This window comes from Strongylocentrotus purpuratus, unplaced genomic scaffold, assembly GCF_000002235.5.
Source record: "Strongylocentrotus purpuratus isolate Spur 01 unplaced genomic scaffold, Spur_5.0 spur5_scaffold_15, whole genome shotgun sequence".
NCBI classification, from domain to species: Eukaryota; Metazoa; Echinodermata; class Echinoidea; order Camarodonta; family Strongylocentrotidae; genus Strongylocentrotus; species Strongylocentrotus purpuratus.
Genome location: NW_022145600.1, coordinates 25259427 through 25275947, shown reverse-complemented (window position 1 = coordinate 25275947; position 16521 = coordinate 25259427). Strand labels below are relative to the sequence as shown.

General features: G+C 38.8%; 1 protein-coding gene across 1 annotated transcript; it reads right to left on the bottom strand.

Moving 5' to 3' along the window:
* Window positions 1-5202: 5202 nt before the first annotated feature.
* LOC115924113 lies at window positions 5203-7664 on the bottom strand. The gene is made up of 2 exons (XM_030985895.1): window positions 7464-7664; window positions 5203-6396 (listed from the first exon to the last, which is right to left on the bottom strand). Exon 2 carries the CDS (start codon window positions 6270-6272, stop codon window positions 5445-5447), a length of 828 nt encoding a protein of 275 aa, XP_030841755.1. The 5' UTR covers window positions 6273-6396; window positions 7464-7664; the 3' UTR covers window positions 5203-5444.
* Window positions 7665-16521: the final 8857 nt, after the last annotated feature.

The window sequence follows — 16521 nt, the reverse complement described above, 5'->3', positions numbered from 1 at the left end:
AGGCGGTAGTCGGCATAGAGGGCGGTAGCCCTAGGGGGTAGTTTTCCTAGGGGGTAGTTGACTTGGTGTGGTTACGCATTCCGGGTGGATGTCCAGGGGGTGGGCGTCCTAGAACCATAAGAAATATATTGACTGCTTTAATATTCAAAGCATAGTTGTTTCAATAGGTTCTCGGGGATGTTACTTCCTGTTATGATCCCTCGGCGCGGCGCGCTTTGGGGTCATAGCAGGATGTAACGTCCCATTGAGCCTATAGAGACAACTATATATATCTCTCATAGCAGTCAATATATCTATACTAATAAAAAATATTTAGATATTTCTCTTTATACTGAAAATTGGATCAAATTTTAGGTTAGTTCGAATAGTAACAGTAACATAGTTTGAAACGTGTACGTTGGAATATATCAAAGACTCCTTTTTATTAGTATTAAAGAATGGACCAGGACCTAGGTCAATGCAAGTAAGACCTTATTTAGTCTGATAGAGTATACATTTTAGATCTAAATCTAGCATTGAATTTAGATCTTAATCTATGACTATGGATCGTGCTTGGATCAATAAGAGATCTCAGTTCATACCGTGCTATATTGCCACTTGAAACAGGATATGTTCTTGTATTCAAATCTGCAGGAAAGATATCAACAGACTCATGAATAAATACATGGTTTATGCTATCAATAAATGAATTTAGTTCTCTAATACATGTAAAATAGTTTCCTTTTCTCACTGCATGAATTATCCATCTTAAATAACAACTCCAACCCCTTTCAGAAGCCTGTGTTTCCACTGAATTCAACTAAACTTTCTATCTTTTACATTATTATTGTGTTGTATTTAAACATTCTAACATGCCAAATAAGATAATAAGTTCATTGTATGTTATACGAAATGCTGTTATCTCATAATTAATGAATCTTCAAAGAGCAAATATTACTTAATAATAATAATAATTGGATCATTCGATAAATGAGACCGGACGCCGCTTGTAAATTGCATAACTGTTTTATTCAATCTGTAATCAAAAAGAAGATACAGATAGAAAATCCGGTGTTAGCATTCAGATATTCAGTCATAGAGTTACACACAAGATATTTCATTGAATGGTTCACTGTATGTCTTGCCAAAAATCTCAACCAAAAATTAACTCCATGATGTTCAGAGCACAAGCATGTGCATATACATGCAACGCCTTAATCCAATAGCTTGTCACATACACCTGTCAAAGTGACTTTCACAACTGACCTAAATAATTATGCACAGAAGCACACATGACTTCCTTTGCATTCAATCCACCTTGCTAAATAACTGTTGCTGATTTTCAAACTCAGCCAAAATGAGAATTTATCAAACTTGTAAATCTCCTTTCCTTTTGATACAACCAAATGACCAAATTATTCTTTAGAAATTTGCATACAATTTATGCGCACTCATTAAGTGTTTTCTTTTATGAATTTATAGTCTACAAATAGCATGGCATTCTTTAATTTGCCAAGACTAAACCTTTTAATTCATACACTTGCATAAATTGCCTGTTATACGTACATGTTTACTTTCTCCAAATAAACCCAAGTTCTTTGTTCATATGAGCAACCAAAGTTCAATATGCATGCAGTATTTTTACAAACTAAATATCAGGTCCTAGACACTTCACTTTGTGAATGACCCTAATAGCAGTGACCTACTTTTTGCAAGCCAGATTTCATGCATGGTGAAATTAACTCTTACTCTTAAAACCAATCTTGGTTTTCATCATTTTTATGTAAATAAGCTATAATCAAATATCTCACTCCATTTACACTCACTTCTAACTATATCTGTGCAACACTTTGTGTCTCTGCGTTAAATTACAATTTCCACTGAATTTACGGCTTTTCGAAATAAACAACAACTTTCACTTGACCGATAGACGTAAAGTCTTAACAGTGCGCACAATGCCCTATTTGAAACTGTACGCACATACCAAATTAATCTGACACGTTGACACAAAATCTTGCACAGTTTATATCTCAACATTGAATTAATCTACACATTTTTATCCTTTATTAAACAAGTATTGAGTATTTCATGATTTAAACTTACTCTATGGGCGGCGGTAAACTCTACGTAAAAGGACAAATTTGGGGACTTTCCGTCCCACCGGAACACTCGTACTTTGACTTTCTCTGGAACGTAATGTGTCTGCAAAAAAACTCATGTTACGGTGTCTTCAAGTTTCAAACAACATTTAAAAAACAGATCAAGAAAAATGATTAAAGAAACTGCTGTTTCAATGAAACACACTCCCCGCCCAGATGAGGGCAAATTATGGTCCTTATCTTTTAACCTACATCACACTCAAACTTCATATCCCTCAGATGGATAAATGACCACTATTTTAGTTATTGGTCTGTTAAGCTTAGTGCTTACAGTTTTCACTTTCACATTCCTAATTTTCCCATCTGACCCAGGATAGACATGAACAATTCTGCCTATTGTCCACTTGCCCCTGACCGCGTTATGGTCAGCTACCATGACTACGTCATCAACTCGTACATTTCGTTTCTCTGTGTTCCATTTACGTCGCGGAACTAACAATGGGAACACATCTCTATTCCATATCTTCCAAAATTCATTCACAATACGTTGAACAAATTCTACCATATGATTAGGATTCTTAGTTTCTTTGAAAGGACCCTGAGGTATCTTAGAAGAAGACCTTCCCAACAACATGTCATTCGGACATAAGTACGCACCGTCCTCTGGGTCATTGGGCGATCTTCCTATTGGTCGTTGATTGACCAAGTTTGCGACTTCTTGTAGGCATGTGTGGAGTTCAAACGGTGTCAACACTTGGCTTCCTATCGCTTTTTTCAACGCGATTTTACAACTTCTAACAAGCGACTCTGCGGTGCCGTTCTGATGAGGCGCTTGAGGCGTTATGAATCTCCACTCAGTTCCACGTTCAGCGCAGAAATCCTTCAACTCCTGATCGTTCCAACCTTTCACCATTTCTCGCAGTTCTCTTTCTGCGCCTACAAACTGTGTACCATTATCACTAAACATACGGGCTGGTTGTCCTCTAATCGCGAAAAATCTGCGAAACACTTGTAGGAACTCTGAAGTTGAACAATCGACGGCCAACTCTAAATGCACAGCTCGTGTATTGAGACATGTAAATATTACCCCGTAATGCTTTGCGGTTTTGTTCCTGCTAATCTTTACATTAATTGGCCCAAAATAATCACATGAACAATAATGAAACGGTGGGGTAAATGGGGCCACTTTCTCTGTTGGCAAATCTGCTATCTTCTGACTTTCGATCTTGTACTCTGGATCGACACTCAACACACCTGTATTTGATGGTTTTAGCTAACCTATGCCCCTTATGATCCAATATCTCCTTCTGACTTTAGCCACTATCGACGCTACTCCATCATGACCCTTGTCATGGAAATGACACGTGATAAGAAAGCAGATTAGTTGGTTACGCGGTAGGAGAATGGGGTGCTTATCTTCATATGACATTGAACCTTTGTCGACTCTCCCTCCTACACGGACTACTTCCTTCTCTATGAACGGACTCGGTGATTTCAGATCCACAGACTTCAATCTCTCGCGTAACGATTTCTGAGCGTGTTGAATCCATTGGGTCTCGGCATCATCAAGCTCATTTGGCGTCAACGATGTGTCGGTTGCTGTAGCTTCATCCTGCTTCTTCCGAACTCTGGACTTCAATTGGCGAACAAATCTCAGTATGTAGGCCGTTACCCGTACAAGCCTCCTCCAGCTTGAGAATCTTGCACAATCTATTACCTCCGCTTCAGTTATGTGGAAGACTCTCTTGATGCTGCGTTTCTCTTCGTCGATCTCGACTGGATCCGGTTGAACTCTTTCTTCAGGCCACTGTTCCTCGGGTAAGCAGATGAATTCTGGCCCACTCTTCAATCTACCTTCATGCTCATCAATGGTTATACCCCTTGAAATGTCATCTGCTGGGTTCAACGGGTCAGGCACGTGCTTCCACTGTTGTGGATCTGAGTTAGTTTGAATCTCCCCTATTCTGGCTGAAACAAACGGCTTGAAGTTTCTGGCTTGACTTCTGATCCACGATAATGCGATCATGCTGTCGACAAAATATATTGTCCTTTCCAAATCCAACTTCAGCTCTCTCTTGATCGGCGCACTTAGTCTGGTTGCCATTACTGATGCTTGTAGCTCTAGTCTTGGTATCGTGAGCCTTTTCAAGGGAGCTCCTCTCGACTTAGCTGTGACGAATTTGGTTTGAAACTGTCCGTTCGTGAGCTGCCATCTCAAATAAGCACATGTTCCATATACGCTTTCTGACGCTTCTGAGAAAACACACAACGTAGGTTTCTGCTCTGCTGTTGGTGGTGTTAGACACCTATCTTTCCTTTCAATGTTACAGAAGTCTGATACAGGTAGGTCCACTGGTGATGCTAACTGGACATGGAGGACCCTGCTAGTAGCAGATGAGGATTGATTAGGCCCAAACACTACCCAACCTATTGGGGACTTTCTCGCAACTAACTTTTCTGCTTGTCGTGTTCGACCTGTGTGAAGGGTAGGATGATCTATGCCAACCAACAGGTCGATATCTCCACCTCTGCGATGAATACTTTGATGATCGATTTTCAGTACTTCTGCTATTTCTTTAACGTCCACTTCATCCACATCACTTATGAAGGGTAGAGCTACTGCTCGTATCATGTAAGTTGGCGAATTACCATCTACAGCTTTGACTGGAACTTTGTAGACATGGGTTTCTACAGTCTCTTCCTGTCCGCCTATCTTCTTGATTGTTATAGCAGTTTTAGTACCCTGAAGATTCAATTTATCGGCCACGGACTGCTTGATAACACTGACTTGAGATCCTGAGTCTATCAAGACGTTCCCCTTCACCTTACTGGAACCCTTCTGCCCCATTATCTCTGCTTCAAGAACTGGCAGCATTGCTTCTCTCTCTGCATAATTGGATGCAACTGCAATGTTGGATGCTACAGTTACACTGCTACTCCTTTCGTCTAAGTGTAGAAGGGGATGATGAAAATATCTACACTGACCTTCACTGCACTGCCTTTTCCTTCTACAGTTACTCATTCTGTGGTCCTTGCCTGCTTTCTTCAAGCAACTGAAGCAGGCTTTATTCTCCTTCATTAGCTTAAGCCTCTCTGGTTGTGTCATAGTAATGAGCGTCTGACACTGATCAACCCAATGGGTATCTGTTTGGCAGATCCAACACTTTGGCGGAAGTTTGGTACGGAAGGTTGTGTCTTGCCTGGTTGTATCTGGCCTTGTTGAATCTCTCTCTTCAGTCTTGATATGATGTATTTGCTGACTTGTCTTTGCTGCTCTGATCGGGGCTGTAGCTCTGATTCTTGCAGTCATTTCCCCTGTCATCCAATCTATGAGCATGGATACGGATGCTTCAGAGTCCTTCGTGTTTAGATGACGGAACCAAACCTTCTTGTCTTCAATGTGCAGCTTTTTTCTATCGTTGCTAGCACTTGGGGATTGTCCATATCTGCTTCGTGTCCAACATCTTTCATAGTGTTGTGACTCCGGAGGACAAGCTGTGTCAACTCGCAAAACCGACCATCCTCTCCTTCTCTCAATGCTCTGAATGTATTGATGTCATTAAGCACAGCATCAGCTAAGAACCGGTGACTTCCATAAATTGCATCGAGGAACTTCCATGCAGCCTTATAGTCACTGACTCCTCTCAACATTTCTGCTGGCTTTCCCTCTAAACAGCTTCTCAGTAGAGTGACAGCATCTCTATCTGTGTAGATACTGGAAAGATGCACGAAGTCTGTCTTAAAGATGTTATATTCTCGAACATCTCCCTTGAACTTTGGAAGTTTCAACTTCTCTAACTTGAAAGACGACGTACCTGATGATGAAGGTGCTGATGCTGAACTGGAGGGGGGCGGTGCTGATGTTGAACTGGAGGGGGGCGGTGTTGATGTTTCCTGAGGCTCTACTCGGTGTAAGTACTGCTTACATTCAATCTTTAGCCTGCTGAACTCACTATGGATTTCGTTCATCCATCGTTCTTCGATTTCAAATTCTGCATCATCAACTATCTGCTCAGCAAACTCCTCGTGTGCCGTCTGTACTTCTTCAAACGCTGATTGGAAGTGTTCAAGTGCTTCCTTTACTTCTGTTTCTGGTCTGCTGGCTTCTATAATTGTGGAAAGGGTGTTGCTGTATCTTGAAAAACGCCCCTTTTTTCCTCGACGTCTTAGCTTCAGGGATTTTGTATCCGTCATCTTGAATGGATCAGGAACTCTCTACTCTGCGGTGACCCCTGGTTACTTCAAGAATTGAATTGATGGATCATTCGATAAATGAGACCGGACGCCGCTTGTAAATTGCATAACTGTTTTATTCAATCTGTAATCAAAAAGAAGATACAGATAGAAAATCCGGTGTTAGCATTCAGATATTCAGTCATAGAGTTACACACAAGATATTTCATTGAATGGTTCACTGTATGTCTTGCCAAAAATCTCAACCAAAAATTAACTCCATGATGTTCAGAGCACAAGCATGTGCATATACATGCAACGCCTTAATCCAATAGCTTGTCACATACACCTGTCAAAGTGACTTTCACAACTGACCTAAATAATTATGCACAGAAGCACACATGACTTCCTTTGCATTCAATCCACCTTGCTAAATAACTGTTGCTGATTTTCAAACTCAGCCAAAATGAGAATTTATCAAACTTGTAAATCTCCTTTCCTTTTGATACAACCAAATGACCAAATTATTCTTTAGAAATTTGCATACAATTTATGCGCACTCATTAAGTGTTTTCTTTTATGAATTTATAGTCTACAAATAGCATGGCATTCTTTAATTTGCCAAGACTAAACCTTTTAATTCATACACTTGCATAAATTGCCTGTTATACGTACATGTTTACTTTCTCCAAATAAACCCAAGTTCTTTGTTCATATGAGCAACCAAAGTTCAATATGCATGCAGTATTTTTACAAACTAAATATCAGGTCCTAGACACTTCACTTTGTGAATGACCCTAATAGCAGTGACCTACTTTTTGCAAGCCAGATTTCATGCATGGTGAAATTAACTCTTACTCTTAAAACCAATCTTGGTTTTCATCATTTTTATGTAAATAAGCTATAATCAAATATCTCACTCCATTTACACTCACTTCTAACTATATCTGTGCAACACTTTGTGTCTCTGCGTTAAATTACAATTTCCACTGAATTTACGGCTTTTCGAAATAAACAACAACTTTCACTTGACCGATAGACGTAAAGTCTTAACAGTGCGCACAATGCCCTATTTGAAACTGTACGCACATACCAAATTAATCTGACACGTTGACACAAAATCTTGCACAGTTTATATCTCAACATTGAATTAATCTACACATTTTTATCCTTTATTAAACAAGTATTGAGTATTTCATGATTTAAACTTACTCTATGGGCGGCGGTAAACTCTACGTAAAAGGACAAATTTGGGGACTTTCCGTCCCACCGGAACACTCGTACTTTGACTTTCTCTGGAACGTAATGTGTCTGCAAAAAAACTCATGTTACGGTGTCTTCAAGTTTCAAACAACATTTAAAAAACAGATCAAGAAAAATGATTAAAGAAACTGCTGTTTCAATGAAACAATAATAAATTACATTTATATAGCGCTTAATACAAAGTTTCTAAGCGCTTAACAAAAAATAAAATTAAAGTAATGTTAACTTACAAATTACAAGAATATAATACATGATACATAATTATAATAACGAATTCTTAATAACAATAATACAATAATAATAGTTAATATTTACATAAAGCTTTATAGTTAAACAAACAAAATATGATTACATTACATTACATATTAAACAGATAAGTCTTAAGTTTACTTTTGAATGTCTCTAAGGTTGGGGACTCGCGTATTTCATGGGGAAGATTGTTCCAAAGTTGGGGGGCACAGACAGAAAAGGCACGATTTCCATAGCGGGTGTGGGTGCGAGGGCCTGGGGCAAGATGAAGATGTGCTGTGGATGATGATCTGAGACGCATAGATGAAGTACGAGTTTTAGGAGTGATGAGTGCCGAGTGATATGAGGGAGCAAGTTTGTGAAAGGCCTTGTATGTCAGCATGAGAATCTTGAATTTGATACGTTGTTGGAGGGGGAGCCAGTGTAGTGAACGAATGATCGGTGTGATGTGTTCATGTTTTCTTGTACGTGTGATGAGGCGTGCTGCTGTGTTCTGAATATGTTGAAGAGGGGCTAAATGAGAGCTAGGGAGATTGATTAATAGTCCATTACAGTAATCAAGGTGGGAAGTTACAAGGGCATTAACAAGACGATGAGTAGAACTTTGATCCAGAAATTTTCGCAGTTTTCCAACTTTGTGGATCCCGAAATAGGCGATACGACACACGTTGCGTATATGCTGGTTCACATTTAGCACGTTGTCCACCGTGACTCCCAGATCCTTGGCAGATTGGGAAAGAGTGATTGTTGTGCCATCCATGTCAAGATCAGGTAGCACACTGGAATTGCGAAACATGGAAGTTATATGCATAACTTCTGTTTTTGTGCCGTTGAACACAAGATTATTGCCGCAGGACCAGCTTTTCACGTCACTGACGCATCTGCTGAGCTTGGAAATGCAACTGGAAGCATCACTTTGCTTGAGCACTATGTACAGTTGCGTATCGTCGGCATACATCATATGCATGACGCCATCATGAGCATGGATGACCTCACTGAGCGGACCCGTGTACAGTGAAAAGAGCAGAGGTCCTAGAACGGATCCTTGGGGGACACCCCAGGGGAGTGGGAATGCTTTAGAAGGAACTCTGTTGACAACAATAACTTGATGACGGTCCTCCAGGTAAGAAGCAAGCCACTGCAGTACCTTTCCATCAAATCCATAATCATGACGCAGACGACACATCAATTTGGCATGATCTATGGTGTTAAAAGCAGCCGAGAAATCAAGCAAAACCAGAACAGCCTCTAGCCCTCTATCGACAGCCAGTAGCAGATCATTGTAGACTTTGATGAGGGCAGTCTCTGTTGAATGGAACTGTCTGTACGCAGACTGCATACACGGGAACAGGTCGTTCGTCTCTAGGTATGCACGAAGTTGAGCTGTGACAATCCTCTCAAGGACCTTCGAAATGAACATCAAGTTGGAGATTGGCCTGTAATGCCTGAATTCATCTGGATCCAATTGCTTCTTCTTCAGAAGTGGAATCACGTGAGATTTCTTGTATGCTGCGGGTACTATTCCGGACGACAAGGATAGATTGATAAGTTCAGTTATGAATGGCAGGAGCTCATCTAAACACTCTTTCATCAACCAGGTAGGCACGGGGTCTAGTTGACATGATTTTGAAGGACTCTCCCGTATTACCTTTCGAACAGTACTTTCAGACACCTGTTCAAACTGAGATATTGCTTTTGAGGTAGGCTGACTCTCGAAGTCCATCGTATTACAGGATACTTCAAGACTATTGACAAGATCGCCAATCTTATCATGAAAGAACTCTCCAAATTCGTCTGCCAAATCCTCATTGGAGTCTCGGTTTGGTAGGACCTGCTGTGATTTTGGACAGGATAACTTCTGTACAATCTGGAACAGACCCTTAGTGTCACTCTGTGCTATCTCATTCGTTAGATATTGCGATTTCGAAGCACACAGGATATCATTGTAAGATTTACATTGGACGTCGTAAATCTGTTTGTCAATCTCCAGGCCAGATTTGGCAGATTTGCGCTCAGCACGCCGTCTCATCCGCTTAGCTTTGCGGACCGTCTCGTTATACCAAGGAGCGTTCGGCCTGAGTGAGATTAGTGTCAGGTTTTCAGGTGCATGTTTGTCAAGTAAATCTTTGAGCACCAAGTTGTATCTGTCCGCCATATCAGATGCATTTGTGTCATTTGTTGCTGCAAGAGATGAGTTCTGGATGTCATTCCGGAGTTGATCCAGGTCAATGCTCCGAAACTTCCTGCATGCAATTCGCTTCTTAGTTGGTGCAGGACGATCAAAGTTGAGGGTACAGGAAACAGCTAAATGATCAGATGGTAATCCAGAAATTATATCAGTATTGAGAACAAAGTTGTCGTCCTCCTTCCTGGAAATCAAAAGATCTAGTGTATGCCCAGCCCGGTGAGTAGATCCTTTCACATGCTGAAAGAGATCTGCTGAATACAGAATATCAAGAAATGTCTTGGAATCTCTATCCCTGCCATTATCAACGTGTATGTTGAAATCTCCCAACAAGACTGGTGGATGCTCAGAAATTGTCACCGATTCCAAGAAGGATGAAAAGTCTCGAACAAACATTTCAAACGTGAGTTTGTTCTTTGATGATGGAGGTGGCCGATAAAATGCACACATTCTGAAGAGAATGGAAGAAGAGACACGAACTGACATGTCCATATGTTCGAAAGATGCAAATTTGGTAGAGGTATTTTGTGTCAATTGGAGACATGATCGATATATGATGCATATGCCTCCACCCCGCGTCAGACGATGTTCGTGTAGTACATTGTAGTTCTGTAGAGTACTGTTGATATCTGCAATGATGGAATGATCGCGAAAATCTCCCGAAAGCCATGATTCGGTCAATACCAGAATGTCCAGGTCATTGCTTAGAACAAGATCACATATAACTGTTGTTTTATTGTTCATTGATCGAGCATTCCACTGGCCGATTCTCAGTAGAGAATGGGGCTGTGAGTGAGATCTGATGTCACTGGACTTTCTGCTTGACTGTGTCAGATGTATCAGGTTTGTATTTGCCCTTGTGCTACGAGCTGGTGATACAACATATTGTTGTGATTGATGTCGTGTGTCTTGAATCGAGACTATTACTGGAATCGGTTGAAAAAGACTGACTTTGCCTTTTCTCTTTCCGCGTCTTCTCCATCTTTTCCGTTTGCTATATTTCCAATATCGCGAGCTGGGAACAGAATATTGGTGCTGTATGTGAACAGAGCAAGTTTTCCGTAACAAATCTAAGGACTGTAAACTGAAGCAGACGTCACTGTCTAAACTACATTCGTCCTCAGGGTAGTAATAGGGACACAATCCATGAAGATACAACGCTGAGTACTGGATTAGTCTCAGACCCAATGTCATGCCTGAACGCAATGACTTTGGTTTCAGATCAAAGGAGTGAAGATTAGCAACAAAAGTATCAAAAGAAGGGCTGGCATAATCTGTCTCTCCAGTGAAAGGCTTGGTTGGATAAATAGTCTGAAAGGGTCTAATGGGCTGGATTGAAGATGATGATGATGAATAGCTGTATGTAGAAGTCCAATGTAGAAATTGAGTACTCTGGAACAAAATCACAACCAAAATCAAGCAAAAATTGAAGGAGATTGCAAACTTCTTCGTTACAGCTGTATCCATAGTTTTTGTCTATGGGATATTCCCTTCCATCTGATATAAAAATCACTCGATGAAATTGACAATTCAAGTGTGAAAATCAGGAAAAAGGGGAGAGCCTGTGAGAGCCACCATCAGGCGCTGCACAGCACTATTATCCTGCCCTCCTGGGTTCTAACAAGTAACAATTTTCAACCTTGTCCATCGCATTTTTTGATGAAACAATTGTATACATTACAATTCATCATATATTATAATATTTCTTTGAGTTTGAGTTTGAGTTTATTGGTTTCACATTTCACATGCAGATACAATACAGATAACAAAATATACATAAAAGACATATTGTTTCATAATTCAAGAAAATGATTATAGTAATTTACAAATTAATCATATTACAAAGTTACATATCATTTTAAGGATCGATGCAATCGATCATATTTTATATGTACCAAACTCTAAATAGCTCTAAAAGCATATTGGTTTTCCTTCAAATTATGCGCCACTTATACAATTCGTAAAACGCCACCTACGGTCAAACCAAATACATTTACACGAATGCAATACACTCAAACTCCTGGGGGGGGGGGGGTGTTTCACAAAGATCCTAAGTGGAACTTATCTCTAATTTGGACTTCAATATTATGGAGAGCCAATTGTAGCCATATTTTGCCAAATATTCAAAAGCAAAAATTCAAATATTTTAGACTTTTCATAAATTCCACATCAAGAACATGAAATTTCTCATGATAATAGGAAATATAAATGATTTGAATCAACATTTAATTTTTTTTTATAATAACTTTTACAAAATATTTTCAAGGATGCTAATGGCTTTCGATAACTGTTAAGTCCAATTTGGAGATAAGTTTAACTTAGGATCTTTGTGAAACACCCCCTGCACATGTACTAAATAAAAATGTCAATTTCAATACCAGCTTATTCTTTTTGCTTGAGCTCTGACAATTATACATTTCTAACACTTCTATCACACAGTTTTTTTGTTTTTTTGTTTTTTTTTTACTCCATTTTAACCTAGTTTTACCATATTGGAGTGAACTTAATTAAATTTAACTGAATCTGTCATGTGACAATAGCTTATCTCTTGTCTACTTTAGGCATGGTTGTATATTTCCACTTTGTGTTGTACTTTTGCTCTTTTAACTCTTTTATCTTTATCTTCTCTTTCTTCTACTTCTTTTTCCTCTTTTTTCCCCTCCTTCCATTTTTCTTCTTCTTCTTCTTTTTCTTCTTCTTCTTCTTCTTCTTCTTCTTCTTCCTTTCCCTTCTTTTCCCTTCTTATATGAATTTTCCATTGTCGCTTTCTACTACTACTTCCTATACCTTTTCCCTCTCAGCCTTTTAACACTCTTTCTCTGTAAATCTATCCCACTCTTAATTTCAATAAGTTACATTGTATTTGCAAACGTTACTCCTCACCTATCAGTTTTACTCTCGATTTTTTTCCACCACATACACTTGCTCCGTTTACCGCTTATTGCTTACTTTAGTCCTTCTTTCACATGATTTCAGTGTTATTAAATGCTACTTAATTCAGATTTCTTTGTAATTTATGGTTCCATATGTTGCAATAAGCTATATTTCTCGTATTTATACTGATGCTATGTTATATACTACATTATGTGTTATTAATTTTGTTTGTAAACTTTTGTAATTCGGCTAAACGCCGCGATGAAAGTTTTATTTGAAATAAACCATTTTGAATTTAATTGAATTGAATAAATGAAATCACTGAATATTCAATGTCAATTAAATAAATCTCATTTTTAATCTGGTGCCAAAATTAATTTGTCTCTCGACAACTGCTCTGACTTTTTGTTCTGTATTCTGTCAAGTAGCGTAATATGGTTTCTTTAAAAACCAAAACCTATAGCGATTTTAAACTTACTTCTTCTGATCCTTCTTTTTCTTCTTCGTTTGGAATTATAATGGCTATTATTCGAATTTGACTATTGTTGCCAATTTCATCGCATCTCTTTCTCGTTGGTAAAAAAAAAAATTCCCAATCTCATTTTAATATAATATTAGTCATAGTCTACCCAGTGTTTTGTAAAAAAAAAGGGGGGAATAATATTACAAATTAAACCACGATCCACACACAGTTCCAACTCACGCTTGCCCTGTCATTTCTATGATGCCTTCTTACCAGCCCAGCGAGTTACGTTACGCCGTATGCCTCTAATGGTGTCTTCAAAATGACTTTCAATTAAAAAAAAGAAAAAGAAAAAAGAACAAATTAAATAGAAATACAAACTAAGGTTTGTTGAACAAACCAGTGCTCTTTAAATTCAAAATTACAACAACAAAAAAACACCATAGCCTACTTGGCTTCAGGAATGTATTGTAGGTAGTAACATTAAAGGTACTATATCCCTTTTGCAGCCAACCTCAAATGTTGTAGAACTTTGCAGGAATTATGAATATGTAATGTATGTCCTATCTGTGAAATTTAAACGTTAGTAGTGTCCTCATATTCAAATTATGCAAGGAAAACCGTTTACTAAATTAATATTATCTTTCAAATGCAGTTGGAATCTAACTTTTTCATTTTTTTGGCCTGCAAATGGGACATAGTACCTTTAAGAGGTCTAGCTGTAGTCCTATTAATACATATTACTTTAATCATCCTACAACTTTGGTGGTGGTGGTTATTCTACCTGACTGCTAAGAAAGCATAGATGCTCGTAAGTAAGCAACCAGATGGCCGACGGCTTTAGGTCCTCTCCGAGGGACCTGGTAATGAGGATTAATGCCTTACCAAAGGGCACTAGCGCATCGCCTTGATTTCGAACCCGGGTCACCGGATTACGAGACCACTGCTCTACCGACTGAGCTATAGCTCCTTATAATTAGCCTCGAGTCTTCTAATCTAGAACTAAGAATAGGACGCTTTTTCAAAAGTAAATGAATGGACATAAAACACTGAATAAAACATTTTGAATAAATTTCATATGTTGTGCTCTTTTCATTTGACATCTCACAAAGATCTTAAGTCAATAAGTGTATGTGCATCCAGAGACTTTTTTGTTTACCTTCTTTAAGTTTCGGAACAAATAAATATCTTTAAATCAAAAGGGCGCTCACAATGTCCGCGGTATGTTAAGGCCTTTTTGGCATAACGAAAATAAATAACATATTGAGATCTATTAGTTGACATAGATAGCTCAAAACCCTTAAAATCGTGTTCAGCCCTTTTGGGCATTACGAAAATAAATAACATATTGAGATATAATGCTTGGTATAGGTAAATCAACACCCCCAAAATTAGGTTACGGCCCTTTTGGCATAAGGCTGACGATATTATTTACATCTTGATATCTATTTTTTCATAGTTAATATTTTCAACTTTTTTCCTTCTATTTTCCGGTATTCTGTATCATTAGTTATGATTAGTCATTAATGATTTTAATGTATTGATTAAGTAGTTCTCAATATCAATTTCCATTATTCTGCTGTTAGGGTGTTCCACCCCATGAGAGGGAAAATAAATGGATGAAAGAATAACCCTCATATGAAAATTGGGTGTACAGGATAATGTTGAGAATATTATGGAGATACGTTTCTTGAAGCGTGTGCGTAGTTTAACCTAATATATGTAGATGTCACTGTTTAAGAACAGTTGCTCCCAGGACTACAACAATTATGCTATTCGGAGTTAATATGCCACTGTACTATCGCATAATATTGTCTGGAAACTGACCAACTAGTTTAAAGGTACTCTGACCCATTTGCAGGCCAAACAATTCAAAAGGTTACATTCCAACAGCATTTGAAAGATGATACTAATTTTATAACTTCACAAAAATGGGGGGGGGAGGCTTGAAAATGTCTTTAAGTGGAATAATAACGACTATTGGTTGTCAAATCGATTTAAGTGATACCAATACAGAAAGTATTGTCTGATTTTCATACCATTGTACCGAACGGTCGTACGTTTTGTGCTGCGAAAAGATTCGATCGGTTTAATTTTGGCCATTACAAGAAGTGGGTTATTGATGTAGACAAATGCTCATGTACCCTTTATACAGCTTATTGTATGTATGTTATTGCCAAAGAAGAAAAAGCAAGTCAGTCACTCAATAGTGTCTGACTGTCTAGTAAGTAAACTGGTTTCCTTGCATAATTTGATTATTAGGACACTGCTAACGTTGAAATCTCACAGATAGGATATACATGACATATTCATAATTCCTGCAAAGTTCTTCAGAATTTGATGTTGGCTGCAAAAGGGACATAGTATCTTTAATATGCAGTGTAGATCCTGAAATGCCTACTTATTGCTAATTGGTAAATTAATAAGTAAAGAGCTACTGAATAATATTCTCCCTATTCCCGAGACCTACGCTGGGCATATATATGATAAGGTAAGGTCTACAATGTTGACTAATGTTGAACGTTTTGGATGGACGCTATCCGGGTTGAATTGAGCCACGGTCATATCCCATGCATCTATCAATACAACATGGGGATAATCAGAGAAAATTTCTCTCACTATCCTATCCAACGTGTAGATATACCATTCGTTATTTGACAGTAAATGCGACAAATTCTGGAATTCTCGCGTATTTGCACTTTTGATGATGAAAAGCGTCTTGGGGTTACGCTTATGTAGTCTTTCCACGGCTGGGCGTATGATCTGAAGCCTCTGTCTCAAATAGTCCGGGCTGTGTAGTGAAAAATGAGCAGCGATCGAGAGAATGAAAACGTCTGGTGTGAAGGTCATGTGGTCAAGGACATTCACTACACTTTGCCTCAAGCACCTGCTCGGGCCGCCACCATGACCAATAGATGGCAGGCCGTGGAACTTATCATAGATGGTAAAGTTTATCGAGTCACCTTTTGCGTGCTCCATACAGTCGATGGATGGGATCTTTCGAAGTTTGAGAAGTGTTAGTAAATAAGTATACAGCTGCCTTCCCGTTGAATCACCGAGTATGAGGATCGTCTTGTTCTTGAGGCACTGAGCTGCACTTTTGACACTGAACTCAAGGTTCCGACATCGCGTAGAAAACCACTTGTCTTTGTAAAGATAACCAGACGTGATGTTCTCAAACTTGTTGATACTCCCTGGAAGGCACTTAGGTAACGTCTTCCATTGTTTCTGCCAGG

Coding starts and splice junctions, on each gene's coding strand:
- LOC115924113 (XM_030985895.1), bottom strand. CDS start 6,272: ATGACGGATACAAAATCCCTGAAGCTAAGACGTCGAGGAAAAAAGGGG.